At 42.9% G+C, this 17,254-nt stretch overlaps 1 protein-coding gene across 1 annotated transcript in view; it reads left to right on the forward strand.

The window, feature by feature from the left end:
- ARHGAP21 (Rho GTPase activating protein 21) overlaps nucleotides 1-17,254 on the forward strand; it is a 166,344-nt gene that overhangs the window by 49,316 nt on the left and 99,774 nt on the right. Inside the window, exon 3 of the mRNA XM_045283521.1 lies at nucleotides 12,016-12,195. Within this exon, the coding sequence (XP_045139456.1) occupies nucleotides 12,016-12,195 (180 nt within the window). The remainder of the gene's footprint in view (nucleotides 1-12,015; nucleotides 12,196-17,254) is intronic.

Below are 17,254 nucleotides of genomic sequence, written 5' to 3' on the forward strand. Positions count from 1 at the left end.
ATCTGTAGACAATTGGACATCCCCTTACAGAAGGGTCTCGGGAGGAGGAGAGCCAGTCAGGATGCAGTTTATCACTGTTGACTTCCCTCTAGTTCTTTAATGCTTCCTCCCCCCTACTATCATGACCCTAATTCTACCTTACAAGTCTGTCTAGACCAGAGCATGTACACTGGTACAGATAAGAGCTGCAAACACAGGGAATCCAGGACCTATAAACCCCTCAGGACCCATATTGAGAGTAGTGATACCAGGAGGGGAAGAGGAAGGTTGGGGGGAGAAGGGGAAGCTGTTCCCAGAGGGGCGGACAACAGAAAAATGGGTGAAGGGAGACTGCGGTCAATGTAAGACATAAAAAATTAAAAAAAAATAATTTTATAAATTATCAAGGGTTCACGAGGGAGGGAGGATGGGGGGAGGGACAAAAAAATGAGCTGATACCAAGGGCTCAAGTAGAAAGAAACGTGTACACGAATGATCATAGTAGCTGTATTCTTCCTAATAGCCATAAACTGCCAACAACCCAGATGTCCTTTAATTGGTTAGCAGTTAAACAAACAGCAGCACTCTACTACCGTGGAATACTACTCAGCAATGAAAAAGAAGGATCTAGTTGAATGAATTTCTAGGGAATTCTGCTGAGTGAAAAAAAGAAAGCCAGTTTCATTTATAGCTTCTATTTATATAATATTGCTGAAATACCAAAGTGATAGAAATATGGGGCGAATTAGTGGCTGCCAGGGTTTAGGGCTTGGAGAAGGGTGGAGGGCGAGAATGTGTGCATTCTGAAAAGCTAAGAGGGAAGATCTTTGTGGTGACGGGGTCATTGTATCTTGAAAAGTACTAGGTATGTTAGCCTGCACTTGTGATAAAATGACGTAGAGGTAAATGCACACACATGCACATGCACACACACGTACAAGTACAAGGGGTGGGGGGTGGATCTGAACAAGATGGGCAGTTCTAGCCATGCCAGTAATCTGGTTGTGCTATTGTACTGTTAAGGGAAACTGCATAAAGAGTGGAGCTACATGGAACTCCGCTGTATGATGTCTCACAACTGACTGCGAAGCTGTACTTACTTCCAAATAAGAAGCTTCCTTTAAAGAACAACAGATGGAAGAGCAATAAACTATATATACAGTGAACCCTCGCCACTTCGCACTTCAATTTCCGCAGCTTCACTCTATCGCGGTTTTTGCGTAACAGCACCCACTGCCTACACCCGCTCCTTCAGAGGAAAAAGACGGCGACCCACCTGTAGAGTACATCCCTTAAGTCATTTCATAGGCTATTGATTACAGTATTTGTAAGAACTATGTATAATAATACTGTATGTGAAATATGTAATACTGTAAACTAGATGCCATAAATAATATAATAAATAATAAATGATAATTGTAACGTCCAAAATGTTTTACTGTATTTTCCCTTTTTTGTTTAATAAATTGGGTAATACGAGTGTAATGGTGACTAAAGGGTGTTTTTTCATGTCCTCTATGCTCTAACTACGAAAATATTTGATTTACAAATAAGGAATCCTACTTCGCGGAATTTCATTTATCACAGTAGGGTCTAGAACCGATTAACCGCGATAAACAAAGGTTCACTGTATACATATATCTTACTCACACTTGTAGCCACACTGTATGGAACTGTGTTACATGAATCCAAGGCTGGGTAGAGTGTGGGTGACATGCACCTGGGGGCATTATCTAATTTTGCCCACCACCCCCCCGGTTTCAAGGTGAATAGATGTTGATACAGTGGTGGGCAGCAAAAATGTCTTCCCTCTCTTGTCCAAGTCGCCGTGCATACTTGTGTCACCGTGGGATATCATTTTCTGCTTCCTCTGGTGTCCCCTTGGACTTATGCCCCCCTCTAGTACCCCTTGCAATCCCTCTGGACGTGTACCGGACTTGAGGAAGGACGCTGGACCTCACCAGGTTAATAGAAACTGCTCAGGGCATGAGGGAGGGGGGAAATGAGCTGATACCAAGAGCTCAAGTAGAAAGAAAATGCTTTGAAAATGATGATGGTAACATCAAAGACCCAGAACAAAAAAATCATATTGTGAATGAGAAGGGTCACGGGGAGGAGCCATGGCAGTCAGGGTGCAGTGTAGCACCATTGAAACATACAACTTTCCTCTAGTTCTTAATGCTTTCCTCTGCCCCCATTGTCATGACCCCAATTCTACCTTACAAATCCTACTAGACCAGAGCATATACAAGGGTACAGATAAGAGCTGGAAACATAGGGAGTCCAGGACAGATAAACCCCTCAGGACCAATAATGAGAGTAGCCAGGGTAAGGGGAAGATGGGGGGAGAAAGGGGAAACTGATCACAAGGATCTACATATAACCCCCTCCCAGGGTGGTGGACAATAAAAAGTGGGTGAAGGGAGACATCTGTCTGTGTACAACATGAAAAAATAATAACAATTTATAAATTATCAAGGGTTCAGGAAGGAGGGAGGGAGAAAATGAGAAGCTGATACCAAGGGCTCAAGTAGAAAGAAATGTTTTGAAAATGATGATGGCAACAAATATACAAGTGGATGGATTGTGATAAGAGTTGTGTGAGCCCTCAATAAAATGGATTTAAGAAAGAAAGAAACTGCTCCGTGCTCGTCTTAAACAGTGGTGCCCAGGCGAAGTACCATACCTGCAATCCAAACCAAACCCATCGCCACTCAGAGCAACCCAGGAGGGCAGAGAACTGCCCCACAGGGCGCACAAGACGGTGAGGCACAAGACGGTGAGGCTCTGAGGAAGCCGGCTGCAACATCTCTCTAGGGTGTTTGAATCGCTGACTTTTTGGTTAGTGGTTGAATGCTTAACCCAGGGGTGCTCACACTTTTTCAACATGCGAGCTACTTATAAAATGGTCAAGTCAAAATGATCTAGTAACTACAAAAAATGCGAAACATATATTTATATTTATTTGTTAAATTTATTCATAAGTGCATTGAGAATTCTTTATATGTACAATGTATGTTTATGTATCTTGCACAACCGCATGAGTCCATCTTGCACAGCACAACACAATTAGCTATGTGCATTTTTTGTCATTACCTGAGTTTACTCTGATGACTTGCACTGAATGGAATGAGCCAGGGATGCGTAGTCTGGACAGTAGCTGCTGACAGCCAGCCTCAAGCACATTCCAAATGATCATCAGTCATGGTGGAACGGTATTTGGACTTAATGATCTTTATGTGGGAAAAGGCTGCCTCACATAAATAAGTAGAGCCGGATCATGCAGTCAAGGAGGTAGCACATTTTCTCATGTTTGGGTACTTTCCCTCTGCAAGTAAGTTCCAGAACAGCTGGTAGTATCAAAATCTCCCATTCCGTACGAAAGTGAAAAGTTCTTGTCTTCTTACTTGGTCCAGCTCCCCCACGCATTTTAATACCCTTTCTTATATTTAAGAGAAAAAAAACCAAGATCTAAAAATTGGCGATAACGTAGCTTGTTGGTTTTGAAGCACTTAGCACAGTTGTTTGCGCATGCGTTTAACACCTAAGATTGCATCTGATTGGCTGCGCTGTATATCAATTAAGTGAAGGGATTGATGATAGGCTTACGTCTATTTTTTAATGCCATGCGATCTACCCACATTATATTTACTACCAAGTAGTAGATCGCGATCAACGTATTGAGCACCCCTGGCTTAACCACTACATCATCAGGGGCCTATTGGGTGCATAATCTGTTAACTGTTGCGTCTGACTCATGAAAATCCTGAAATTCAGGAAAGCATTGAATAGTAAATATTTAATGCTTCCTCCCCAACACTGGGACAGTGAGCCGTATTCACAGATATCTATTGGTTTTCCAAGGTTTTATGAAGATAATGTTTGACATGTAATCAGCAGTACTGTTTAAACTGCACATTCTCATCTTGTCCTTCCCTGATTTATCCTTTCCTGCCCTACCACAGGCCAGTGATAAGCTCTCTGTTGCTGTAGATCTGTTTTTAAATTTTAAAAATGAATTTTACATAATGGGATAGTACAGTATATGCTTTTTTCTCAGGTGCATAATTTCCTGGAGACCCATCCATGGTATTTCATGTGTCAGTCGTTCATTCCTTTGTCACTGGTAAATAGTATTCCATGTCTTGGGTGTTCCCCAGACTATGAAAGACATTCAACTGTGTGGATCATAACAACTATCGATAACGTGAAAGAGGCAGTTAAATAAACAGAACAAGGGAATACTGCATGGAAAAGTGTGTGCCCGGGTTGTGTCCTCTCACCATACTTATTCAGAGAAGCTACAGTATCGTATATACTCGTGTATAAGCTGAGTTTTACCAGCACCTTTTTAATGCAGTTTTTGTGGTAAAATTAGGTGCCTCGGCTGATAATCGGGTCAGCTTATACTCGAGTATATATGGTATATGAAGAAGAACCTGGCATCAAGATTGGAGGCAGGCTTATCAACTACCTGGGCTATGCAGATGACACAACCTGGCTTGCTGGAAGTGAGGAGGACTTGAAGCACTTGCTGATGAAGATCAAGCACTGCTGCCTTCACTGTGGATGACAGCTCATTGTAAAGGAGACCAAAATCCTCAGAAGTGGGGCAATAGAAAATATCATGATAAACAGAAAAGGTGGACGCTGTCAAGGATTTAGTTTAGCTGGCCAGCTTGTACATAACAATCTGGGATGTTGATAGACTCGACAGACCCATTTGAGGAGAGTTTGACACCTTAACAATACTGAGTTTTGTGGACCATGAACATGATATATTACTTCATTCATCTAGGTATTCTTTAATAACTCTCACCAGTGTTCTGCATGTTAACAGAGCTTGTGAATCTTTTGTCAAACGTCTCCCTCAGTATTGAATTTTTTATTGCTATTATAAATGTTGATTTAATTATTTTTTTACATTTCCATTTACGTATGGCTAGAAATAGTTATTGTTGCTTTTGTATACTGTTTCATTCACATTCTACTGGTTAGAATTAAATCACCTGATTGCCCCTGTTACAAGTTTCGCTGGGGGATGTTGCTATCTAGCTGTCCTTCCAAAGAAGAAAAAATAAAATTGTTGAGCAGCCAACTAAGCAGCAGCCCAAATATTGACTATCTGATGCAAATATTTAGGGTTTTAGATATCTGGTGACTTTTTTTCCCTTCATGTTATCAAAACTTTCATTGTGCATAAATTTCATTCAGGAGCTTTTAAAAAATATTAACACTTTGACATAACACTAATTAGTATAGAGCAGTGGTTCTCAACCTTCCTAATGCCACGACCCGTTAATGCAGTTCCTCATGTTGTGGTGACCCCCAACCATAAAATTATTTTCGTTGCTCCTTCATCACTGTCATTTGCAAAATTGTTGGGATGCATCCTTTATATAAATAACATGCATGGTCTGTGCTTAGTTTTGTTTGTTTTGCCAACAAGTCCTCCTGGAGGTATTTTCCTGCGTCGGCTATGCCAGGGTTTGTCTTTCAAAAGAACACAGTGCTATAATCTTTATGGAAGCAGACTGTCACGAAGTTCCCCCAGTTAGCCCCAGACTAGAAACTGCTCTGGTCCCACTGAAGAAAATAGAAACACAAGATCTGCGGAAAAGGAAAGAGAAAGGGCAGCCATAGGCTCTGGCCCGGTATACAAGATAAGAGAGAGTGTGTGGGAGTGGTGCTGAGCCTTTCAGGTCAAAGGGATGTGGAAGAGAAAGCTGGGTAAGAACTGTCGAGACGGGCACATTTTTGCAAGGCACAGGATTGAACCCTAACATCAGGGCTTGGTAGAGGTTCAAATCTACTGCACTGGGATGACTAAAATGACCACGTAAAATGTGACATCCCATTTAAATGAAGGAGAGACGCCAGAATTGGTCGGAGCACTGGGACTGAGGAGCACTGGGTGTGAAGTCTAATCTGTATGGAAGACCAGTGAACTGCCCAGGTGACGTGCTCCGCCCCAGGGCCCACCCGACCCCTGTCAGGTTCTAGTCCAGACTCAGGACTGCGCGACTTAGTGTTTCCCAGCTTGTAAACCTTCACAGAGGCAGATTGCTTTAGCTTTCTTCCGCAGAGTGGCTGGTGGGTATGAACCCTGACCTTGAGGTGAGCAGTCCAATGCTTACCCAACAGCAGCCCGACGTTTACCCAACTGCTCCTTCCCATGGTCCCAGAGGGCGTTTTGTTTTGCTAGGCCAGGCCAATGATCTGAGGAAGGTGCCCCCAGTTTCTTTTTTTATTAATCATTTTACAGGGGGCTCTTACAGGTCTTATAACAATCCATAATTCAGTTGTATCAAGTGTACTTGTACACTTGTTGCCAGCATCATTTCCAAAACATTTTCTTTCTCCCTGACCCCTTGGTATCAGTTCCTCTTTTCCCCTCCCTCCCCCACACTCCCACCCTCATGAACCCTGGTCAATTATATATTGTTATTGTTCTTTCGTGTCTTACACTGCCTGTTGTCTCCCATCACCCACATTTCTGTTATTTGTACCCCCTGGGGGTGTTATATATTCAGTCTTGTGATCAGTTCCCCCTGTCTCCCAGCCACCTTCTCCCTACCCTCATGGTATTGGTACTCCCACAGCTGTTCCTGAGAGGTTTATCTGTCCTAGATTCCGTGTGTCCAGAGCTCTTATCTGTACCGATGTACGTTACGTACTCAGGTTTATTCGGGTTTGTAAGGTAGAACTGTGTCATGATCGTGGGGCAGGGAGGAAGCATTCAGGAACTAGAGGAATGTGTGTTTCATTGGTGCTATGCTGCACCCTGTTCCTTGTGACCCTTCTGTGAGGGGATGTCCAATTGTCTACAGTTGGGCTTTGGGTGTCCACTCTGACCCTCCTCATTTCCGTGATATGATTGTTTCTTTGGGGTCTTCTGATGCCTGATACCCAATCCCGTGGACGCCTCATGATCACACATGTGCTTCTTCCATGTGGGCTTTGTTGCTTCCCTTTTAGATGACTGCTTGTTTAATTAACTTCAAACCTTTAAGACCCCAGACGTTATATCTTTTGCTAACCGGGTGGCCGCAGTTTCCATGTGAATTTCAGTGCTGTCCACCTCTTGCAATAGAAAATACTGATTTGCCGCTGAGCACAATTGTGAATGAAACATAGACCGGGTGCATGATTCACATAAAAATTGGGTAATTTAATACCGAATCTCAACAGTAATAGAAATTTGAGACACTTGTCAGACGGGAGAAAAGGTTTGAGGTGGAGAGAAAAACTTGAGCGTCATCTGCCAGGGTTAGTTGCCACCGAATCGAATCCAAATCATGGGGCCGCCGGATAGGCAGAGTCGGTGCGCTCCACGTGGCTCCCAAGGCAGTGACCAGTCTTCTGAGGCAGGTCCAGAGGGGCTCGAATCTAGTCTAGCACGAATGGTCCCACCTGGAAACTCCGTCTACAAGTAATAAATCCCAGTCCCTCCCTTCGGGAAGAGTCCAGCTCGTAGCCACTTTCTGTGACAGAGTGGAACGGAGCCACAGAATTCCCAAGGCTGTGGACCTTTACCGAGGCAGATGGCCATGATTTCCCTTGGAGCAGCTGTTGGACAGCCCCATGCTTAACCTAGGTGCCCCCAGAGATCTTTCATTTACATATCTCTATAGCGGTATTTAATGTCATTACTGCATTAAATCACAAAAAGCCTAGACTAGATAGATCAGTCCACAGACTGAGACCCTGGCACTTAAGGTTCAGAGGTTTCTCAGTTGAAGTAGTAGCAATGGAGACAGAGAAGAAAACCGGAGTGGGTCCTGGAAGCCTAGTCGAGATGTGTTTTCAACAGGGAGAGTCCTCTCTGAAGCCGTTGACCATTCACTTAAAAATGAGAACTGACAATTAGCGGTTCAGTTTAATAATATGGAAGTCATGGGCGGCTTTGACACATGTAAGCTGGATAACATCTTGTTAGTCTGTCCCTAAAGAACTGAGGGGCCTAGGAATTAAACCTTGTCAGTGTGGCCTTTTACACTTATTAACTGAAGAAAAATAGGCGTCCTTTACGACTGTGGGGTTTGTTTTGTTTTTCGATCGTCTTTGTTGGTTGGTGCCGGCCCATCGTGGCCCTGTGTCCATCAGAACAAAACCCGACCTGGTCCTGTGCCAGTGTCACACTTGTTCTTATGTTGCAGTGCTGTTTTCTTTAAGATCAGGAACGTGTGAAGGCTTCCAGAGAAGTTCAGTCAAGACTGCAAGGTCGATTTCCTGTGGAAATCGTCACTAAATTGCCCTTGTTGGATGAGAGGTTTGAGCAGGAGCATGATTTTGATGAGGAAGGAGGACTCTGATGCAGCTTGCCTGGGTGTGTTTCTGCTAAACACCCACAACGAGCTGATCATACCATTCATAGCAGAGTACCAACCGGAGCAGAGTACCTTAGCAAACTACCTTAGCATTCCAAAAACACGGTTGCGTGGCCCCTGCCCCTGGCCGTTGCTTTTGCTTGGGTTGAACCTCATAGCCATTGCTTTGATGGTGCTTTGACCTTCAGGATCATACTGGTAAAGCCAAATCGCATCTTCTGTTACAGTTCTTTTTAAAAAACACTCCAGGAGCTTGATTGATGCCATCTGTTTACAGTTTCCATGGAAAGCAGGGCCTGTGTCTGTGGAGTTTTAGCATCCTTGGAGCAGAATGTTTGCTCCACGTCAGTCGTGTGAGTTGAGCCAATTGAGCTGTCTCTGTTCTTAGCTCCCGTTTCTGCTGTTAATTGTTGGCCCTTTCCCGTTAGGGCACGGACAAGATTAGTTGTTTCCTCAGACATGGGAGTGAGTGGATGGTCTGCTGCCGCGGGCTTCCTTTTCAGCATCATTTTAGCTCTTTTAAAAATGAGTTAGCCATTTGAAAAATGCTGATTTCTTTGGGATATTATCCCCCCATAAGTTTTCCAGGCGGCATGAGTGATTTTTACCATTTCTCTACCCAAACTTAACCACCACATTCATGTTTGATCTTGCCTTTATTTTAACCAAATTAATAATTTGCTCTGATATGGGCTCTTTTTGAAATGATGTCTTATCCTTTGCGGTGCCTCAAGTGAGAGCCTGTGCAAACGTGATGGCAAGTTTGTCCACATTGATTTTGGTGTGATTTTTTTTTTAAATCATGCATAGTTTTTTCATAGTAGCATTTTCCACGAACTCTTAAATGACCCTTCATAAACTCTCATCGTTTACTTCTGTTTTCTCGGGGTGGTAGGAAGCAGCGTCGTCGGCTGCAGGTGTGGACCGATGAGAAAGCGTGAACTAGTCATCTAGGAGTGGAGGCGTTAGCTTTGCTGTGGAACTCCGCAGGTCAGCGGCCAGGCACAAAGTGAGAGCAGGTCGTTGGGCTCTCTGTCCGCTGCATAGGTGCAGACTTAGAGTGAGCACGTAGGCTTCGCTCACAGCCAGTTTTTGCTGAGTGACTCCTACGAAGTCTCGACCAGGCCTTAGCTGTGAGGGGGAGGAGAGGCAGTGGAAGAACTGTAAAGCCAGACTATTTATTATTGGCAGGCTTGTCTGTTTGATGTGGTTTCTCAACTTGTATCGGGAACTTTAGAGTCCTTTTCTATTATTTTCAAAATTTCTTTGGACACTCTGATGCTAGTTTTATCATCTACCGTGCTCTCTTCTTCCATAGTTTCTGATTCTTAGCCCATAATGCTCTGAGCGATTTCCTTGATACTATTTTCCACCCCTTCGATTGCATTTTCGTTTTGCTTTATTTTACCCTTTTATTGTGACTTGGGTGAAGGTATACAGAACAGATCTGTTTCCCATTCAACAATGCATCTCTGTCTTGTTTTGTGTCAGTGGTTGTAGCCTCCACAGTGCAGCATCCTCTGTCCAAATGACTCCCTGTGTTTCCCATTTTCATTCCGTCCTCTTTCCTAATCCTTCTGAAACGATCTGCGACTAGGCGGCTGACTATTCTAAGGAGTGCATATTTCTCTTGTGTGATTATGCACCTTAGAGACCTGTCTATTGCGTGACAGAAAACTGCGGCATGTGGATGAGTTCATTTCCAGACTTGAAGGCTGACAAAGGGCCATGGTCTTGGTGGTTCCCCCAGTTTCTATCCAGCCAGCCAGCCTGACCTTTCCTAGAATTGTGAGTTTCGCTTCACGTTTTTCTCCCACTGTCTAGACCTTCCTTCTGCTGGGACCCTTTTCGGAGCAGTTGGGAGTGGTAGCAGCTTCCATCAGTCCTCCTCTTGGGGTTACAAAGGCTGATGTTCGCATGGTCACACTTGACTGGCACAAAGCGAAACTATCATGCATCTTTGCTATTCGTCCTTCTTTCCTCCGGATGGGGCGAGAACAATAATTGCACATTAGATGGTCACACGTGAGCTTGTAAGGCTCTAGTTACTCACTTAAGTAGGATGTAGAAGAATATTGCCGTCATCATGCCAGTTGACCTAGATGTCCCTCAGCACGAGAGACCTGATCCCTCAAGCCCTGTGACTCATTCCATCAAGATGGTAGCTTATAGCCGTGGCATCTTTCATAACTTCGCACCACATTCCTACATCTATTTGCAACAACGATAAATACCCATGTATAAGTAGCCTCTGTTATCTGAGTTGTGTTTGTGAGTATGATTCTCTCTCCTGTACACCTTCTACCTGCATGTCTTCATGCAGCTAAGATTTTGGGGTTTTGCAGGAGTGCACACAACTGTATTTATCTCTGTACCTTTAACACTTATCTTCGTTGTAATTTTCACCATAGCCATTATACCGTGTAAACTTGAGTACAAGCTGAGTTTTTCCAGCACATTTTTTATGCTGAAAAAGCCCCCCAGTTTTTTGTTATAAAATTAGGTGCCTCGGGTTTTACTCGAGTATATATGGCATTTTTAATTTCTAAGAGTCTCTTGTTTCTGATTATTTATGTCTCATAATATCCTCTCCTGGCGGAAAAAATGGTTTTTGATAATCAATATCTTATGTTGAAATATATGAGCAGGTACCCCCAAAACAGAATTGTGCTGGGTGGAGCGGAGCTTTCATAGTACACATTATCCCCCACGAGGTGCGCTTCTAGAACTCCCTGTGAGTTAGAGCACCCAGTGGCGTCACCTGGGAAGATTCTGTCTAGTCACCGTGAATTTTTCATAAAAGCAGGTTCACTCCAACCTCGTTTTTTGTGATGGTTGATTTAAGAGAACAGTGTGCGACTGTGAATTTTTGGTTCCTGCTTGGGAAAATGCCGCAGAAACTGTTGTGATATTGAACACAGCTTACAAGAGCAGCAGTATGGTAGAAACTCAAGTGTACAAGTGGTTTTCTTGTTTCAAAAAAGGTGAAATGTCATTTTATGACAAACCTTGCTCTAGACGTCTATCGGCTTCCCAGATGGACAGACATGTTGACTTGGATTGCATTTATCTGGAGTCTGTTCCACCAGGGCAGACTATTAATCAAGCTTTCTATTAAGAGGTTCTTAAAAGATTGCATAACAGTGTGTGACCAAAAAGGCCTGATTTTTGGCAGACAGAGGACTGGTTTTGCCACCACAACAATGCACCTGCCCATGCAGCCATCTCAGTGCAACAGTTTTTGACCAAAAAACAGCATGCCTCTCTTTTCTCACACATCTGACTCACCTGACCTCGCTCTGAGGTACTTCTTTTTGTTTCTGCTAATGAAGAGGGACATAAAAGGACAGTGACGAAGTAGAAGAGGTGAAGAAAAAAATGAAGGAGGTGCTGTCAGCCATCCAAACAAATGAATTTGAAGTGTTTCCAAGAATGGAATCACAGATTTGACAAATGTATTTAGTGTAATGCAGAGTACTTTGAATGTGATAAGGTTGTTTTGTAACAAAATTTAAATAAAAAGCTTTGAAAAAAACTTCTGTTTTTTGGCGGATACCCCCTCGTATATACATCACATATCAGAATATGGTTATTTTCCTTTATTAAGTTAATATTTAGATTTAGGCATTATATTCTCACGTATAACTTTTTATAAGCTAACGATATTGTGTCATGTTCTTGACTTTTAAATTTCTTTTCATCTTAGGTATCGAAAACGAAAGATGGAAAAGAGCAGAGTGAAACCGTGTCACCTTCCGAAGATGAGACCTTCTCCTGGCCTGGTCCCAAGACAGTGATGCTGAAAAGAACCTCACAAGGCTTTGGCTTCACATTAAGGCACTTTATCGTGTATCCCCCAGAGTCTGCAATTCAGTTTTCATATAAGGTGAGAGAAATGAGTAAGATCACCTTTAAAAAAAAGGCAATTTCCATTCTCTTCTGGTCCTTCTTGGAGTCCTGGTGGTGTACCACCATTGTGCCTTGGGCTACTAACCACACGGCCAGCAGTTCAGCTCCACCAGCGCGTCTCAGGAGAAAGATGACGTTATCGCCTCCCGTGAAGAGCTATGGTGTCAGAAACCCCCGGGAGCAGTTCTACTCTGTCCTGTGAGGAGGGTCACTAGGAGCTGGAATTGACGTCATGACAGTTGGTTGTTTTGTATTCTGGGCCTTCTCTTATCTTCTTTGTGCCTGTCTTCTACCTCAAAATAATTCTGTTGGCATTATTACTATATGATTCTTTACTTTTTTTCCCACAGATATTTTTCTACTTTTTAGAACAAAACATTCATCTTCTCAAACAGGTCCTGCTGATTCTGAGCCCTAGATCTATTTTTCTAGGACTCTAATTTCATTCTACTTGTTTTACTTGTTTTTCTACTTCGTCCTACTTGTTTTTCTACCACCTACAAGAATGGTGGGGTGTTTTGGCCAGCGTGTGCACAGGAAACAATTCATTAAACTATTCTGACAGTTATGAAGGGTATTAGGGCTAAATGAATACTTAACTTTTAAGTATGTAATATGATGGAAAGCCAGAATAAAATAATGTAGTGTCTTGCTGTACTCTATTACATGAATATATTTCATTGTAGAGCAACACAGTCTAATAAGGGGGCTCTGTTAGTCTGGGTAAATTAGGGAAACAAATCCAGACACTTGTATGTTTAAGAGAGAGTTTTATATAAAGGGTAAGTGTACATTCAAAAAGCATCCCAACCCAGTGCTGTCCAAGCCCACAAGTCCAACATTAGCCCATATGGCCTAAACCCATCTACAGAATCCTCCTCAATCTCATAAAACACATGCAATGATGCCGAATGCAGGAGGAAAACAGAGTCAGTGAGCTTGTAATCATCTTAGCACTGGCAGGGGTCCCCATGTGGCTGCTCCAGCACCCAGGGCTGCATCCGGTTAGCTCCATGTGCCTTCTCCTCAGGGATGTCTTGCAGGAAGTGAGCCTTGCCAGTTGAAGCAGGGAACTAGCTAAGGCAGCTGCACCCAGGTCCGACCGTCAGAAAGCAAGAGACCCGAGAACTAGAAAGGCGAGACTCACCGAGCCATTTATTTCTCTGCCCTTAAAATTAATCCCACATGTGTTTATCAGCCAGGTTGGCACAAAAAACCTTAACTATCTCTGGGGCCATAAGGAATTCTTGTCATTGTATCTAACACATTAAGTGTTTACCCTGTGTTCTTGACTATACTTGGTGATCATTATCTCTACCCACGCAGAAATCCTATGGGCAGCCACTGTTATCAGCCCCATAGGAAAGCTGTGGAAGCTGATCTGGGTAACCTAACAAGTAGGATTTGGTCAACCTGAATGGGTGATGCTGAGCTCTTACACAGCAGTGTCGTGAAAGGAGCACTATTCATCAGAGGGCCTATTAGACTTTGGCCAGGCCACGTTATTTCTTTTGCTTTCTAATTTTCCACATTAATTTGAGATCCAGACTAGAAGATGAGAACCTGTCCCTGTTGCCATGGGGCCGGTTCTGACACAGCAAACCCATGGACAGGTGAGACCTGTACCGTAACATCTGTCTGTTCCGCTCTCTGAACATCCAGAGCTGTCTGTTCAAAGCAGCGTTGTGTTGTTTGGGAGCCACATTCTCTTTTACTAGACCCTTGTTAACATATCGCTCTAACAAAATGCTTAACAGGATAAGCTTCCCGAGGACTAAGTGGTTTTTGATGGAATTAAAGTTTATTAGTTTGAGTTTCCTGAAAATGCCTATAAAACTGCTGAACTGAATGCTGCTATAAGCATCTACATGATCTTTAAAAGGTTGACAATAGCACTGTTTATATTTTAGGTTATATGTGAAAATGCTTGCTATAAGTGACCAGTCACCTTGCTTTAATTTTTATTCATTCATTCTTTCTTTTTTTTTTTCTTTTTACAGTTTTATTGGCACATAATCCACATAGCATACGATTCAGTCATTCTGTCATATCAAGAAGAACTATCCAGTCATTACCACAATCAATTTTAGGACATTTTCTTTCTTTTTCCCCCTATGACTAAATCACCTCTGAAATGAGTTGTGTGATCACATTCACTTCTAGTGCTCCCTCCACCTCCCGCCTTCATTGTTTATTCCCGAAATCCCCTTACCTTCCCATCTCCCTCCTCTACCCCACACCCCCTACAAACCCTTGCATGAGTTATGATCTCTATACATCCACTTCTTCTGCACATCACTAACTGGTAAACCCAACAGAAACAATAAAGAACAAAAACAAAATAAAGTGGTAAGGACAGAACAATAGTAATACAAAGATAAAAATACAAACAATAAGTAAGAAAGAAAAGACCACCATCAACATTTAAAAAGCTAGGGAAGAAATTTTTGTCATGGAACAAGCAAGAGATCCTTGCACCTAGAATAAATTTAGGTTGGGTCTGGAGGGAGGTCAACTGACCAAGTATCAGATTTATCCAGCATACTCAGGATTACAGTGACCTGTGTTTGATAGTAAGGCTGTTCCAGGCCTTTGCATGTGGCTACAGAGCGTCTGCCAGCGGCTTAATCTGACTAGTTACTAGATGGGTTTGGGGCTCCCACTGTCCTCCATAGCCTTCCACAGATTAGGTGTTCACAGTTAAATTTTATCATGCTGAGCAGATAAGTAGTATAATTTTTAAAATTTTGCTAAGCAGAGGTAAAAGCATATTACTGTATTATTGAAAAATATGTTCTAGAAATGTTAGTCCAAAAGCTCACTGTCACCTAAGCCATATTTGACATGTGGGCCCATCCGACAGGCTAAACTGTAAACCTTCACGAGACTAGAAAGCCTCAATTTTCTCCCAAGGAGTGGCTGGTGGTTTTGAAATACTGACCTTATGGTTAGCAGCCCAATGTGTAACCCACCATACCACCAGGGCTCCTGAAATATTGATAGCAAAATACAGTTTTGAACAGCATAGTTATTAAAGTCAAAAGAGCTTCTGTCCTAACTGCCCTCTTGCTAGTCCCGTGACATTGGGTCTGTCGCCTCACACACACTCAGAGCAACTTCCTCTCAGAGCATTGTGATAGTTACATGATAGCTTATATGTAAAACATGCAGTACAGGAGTTATCGTACAATCACTGCATGGTAAATTTAGTTTTTAATATACTATATATACTTGAGTATAAGCTGACTTGAATAAATCAGCTGAGGTACCTAATTGTACCACAAAAACTGCTTAAAAAATGTGCTGAAAAACTCGGCTTATGCACGAGCATATACGATAGATGTGCTTACAAATAAGTCTCAGTTTTGTAAAGTTTACTTAGAAAATACATATTAGCTTTTCCCTAATTAACTTCCAAGGATTTTTTAATGTAATATTGTATAGCTCTTAGAAAATGCAGTTAATACAGTAATGTCTTTATTGTTGGCAGATCATTTATCTGGCAACCTTAGGCAGCTTAGAAGAGAGCTTATAACCAGAGAGAAAAGAAAAGAAAAAAATTGGGGCGGTCAAAGTTAAAACATTGTAAACCAGGTCAAGTAATAATATTAATAAATTATTAATTTATTACCTTGCCTTTTACTGGCAGGGTAGTGGTTTATGCATTGAGTTGCTGACCATGAGGTCAGCAGTTTGAAGCCACTAGCAGCACTGCAGATGAAAGCTGAGACGTTCTGTGTCTGGACAGAGTTAAAGTCTTGGAAAACCACAGGGGCAATTCTACTTTGTCCTGTAAGATGTCGCTGAGTTGGAATTGACTTGATGACGGTCAGTTAACTCAGTGTTTTTCTTCTTACAGTAACAGTGACTTCCATATTGCAGCAACTCAAACATTAGGATAATTGTGTGTTACATGCTGGGCTGGTAGGCCAAACAGATAAGCTTCAAATTGCACACAACAACTTAAATGTACAGGAGTTTAGAGTCACTCGCTTTACATAAAGACAATTCTAGTCCTATAAGAGCCCCGGTAATGTAGTGGTTACATGTTGGACTGCAGTCCGAATGGTCAGCAGTTTGAAACCATCACCAGCAGCTCTGTGGGAGAAAGACTGGGCTTTCTACTCTCGTAAACACTTAAAGTCTCAGAAACCTACAGGGGGGTCACTCTGAGTCAGCGTTGACTCAGTGGCAGTGAGCTTGGACTCAAGAGCAGTATTCTGTGGAAGTGCAGTGCAGAAAGTGAGCGACAGCCTGGACCTCTCTCCAGTTCTGCCATTGTCCTGTTCTATTTGGATAGCTCTACTAGACACCTCACCCCGAATTTGTCCAAACTGACCTCCTGACATGTTTCCCATAAATTGTAACCATGGCACCACCTTCCCATCTCTGTTCATGACAGTTCCATCTTTCTGATTCCATAGGTAAAAACTGGGGGTCCTCTTTGAACCCTTTTCTTCTCTCACCGCCCCATTTGGCCTGTTAAGAAATCCTGTCATGTCTTCAATGTGTATGCAGAACCATTCCACCTTTTCCGATTCCCACTGCTACCACCGGCTCTCGGCTTGATCCTGCCCTGCGAGCATTTTGACGGTTAGCTTCCAAACTGGTTTCCTGGACTACGCTCTTGCTTCCGGAGTCTATTCTCAGCTCAGATGTCAGAGTGAATCTGCTGCAGCTCAAATCATGTTACACCGCTGAAAACCATCCGCAAGTTCCTCACTTCTCTCAGAATTCAAGGCGCTCTGTGACCTGCCTTCCACCCTTACTTCTCTGACCCACTCCTGCTAATCTCCCTCTCGCATTGGCTTCAGCCACACTGGTCTTCCTGCTGTTCCGGGAACATGCCAAGCACATCTTTGCTTTACAATTTGTGCACTAGCTGTTTGTTCTGACTGTATTTTTGGTCTCATGCCTTACCACCCTCATCTCTTTAAATGTCAATTTCATAATGGGCTACGTGGACCACCCCTTTCAGTGCTGTAACAGCCTCATTCCATTCTCCACCCCACTGACCCTACTGGACTACCCCCCCC

This window comes from Echinops telfairi, unplaced genomic scaffold, assembly GCF_000313985.2.
Source record: "Echinops telfairi isolate 266 unplaced genomic scaffold, ASM31398v2 ScPeMD7_7461;HRSCAF=8499, whole genome shotgun sequence".
NCBI classification, from domain to species: Eukaryota; Metazoa; Chordata; class Mammalia; order Afrosoricida; family Tenrecidae; genus Echinops; species Echinops telfairi.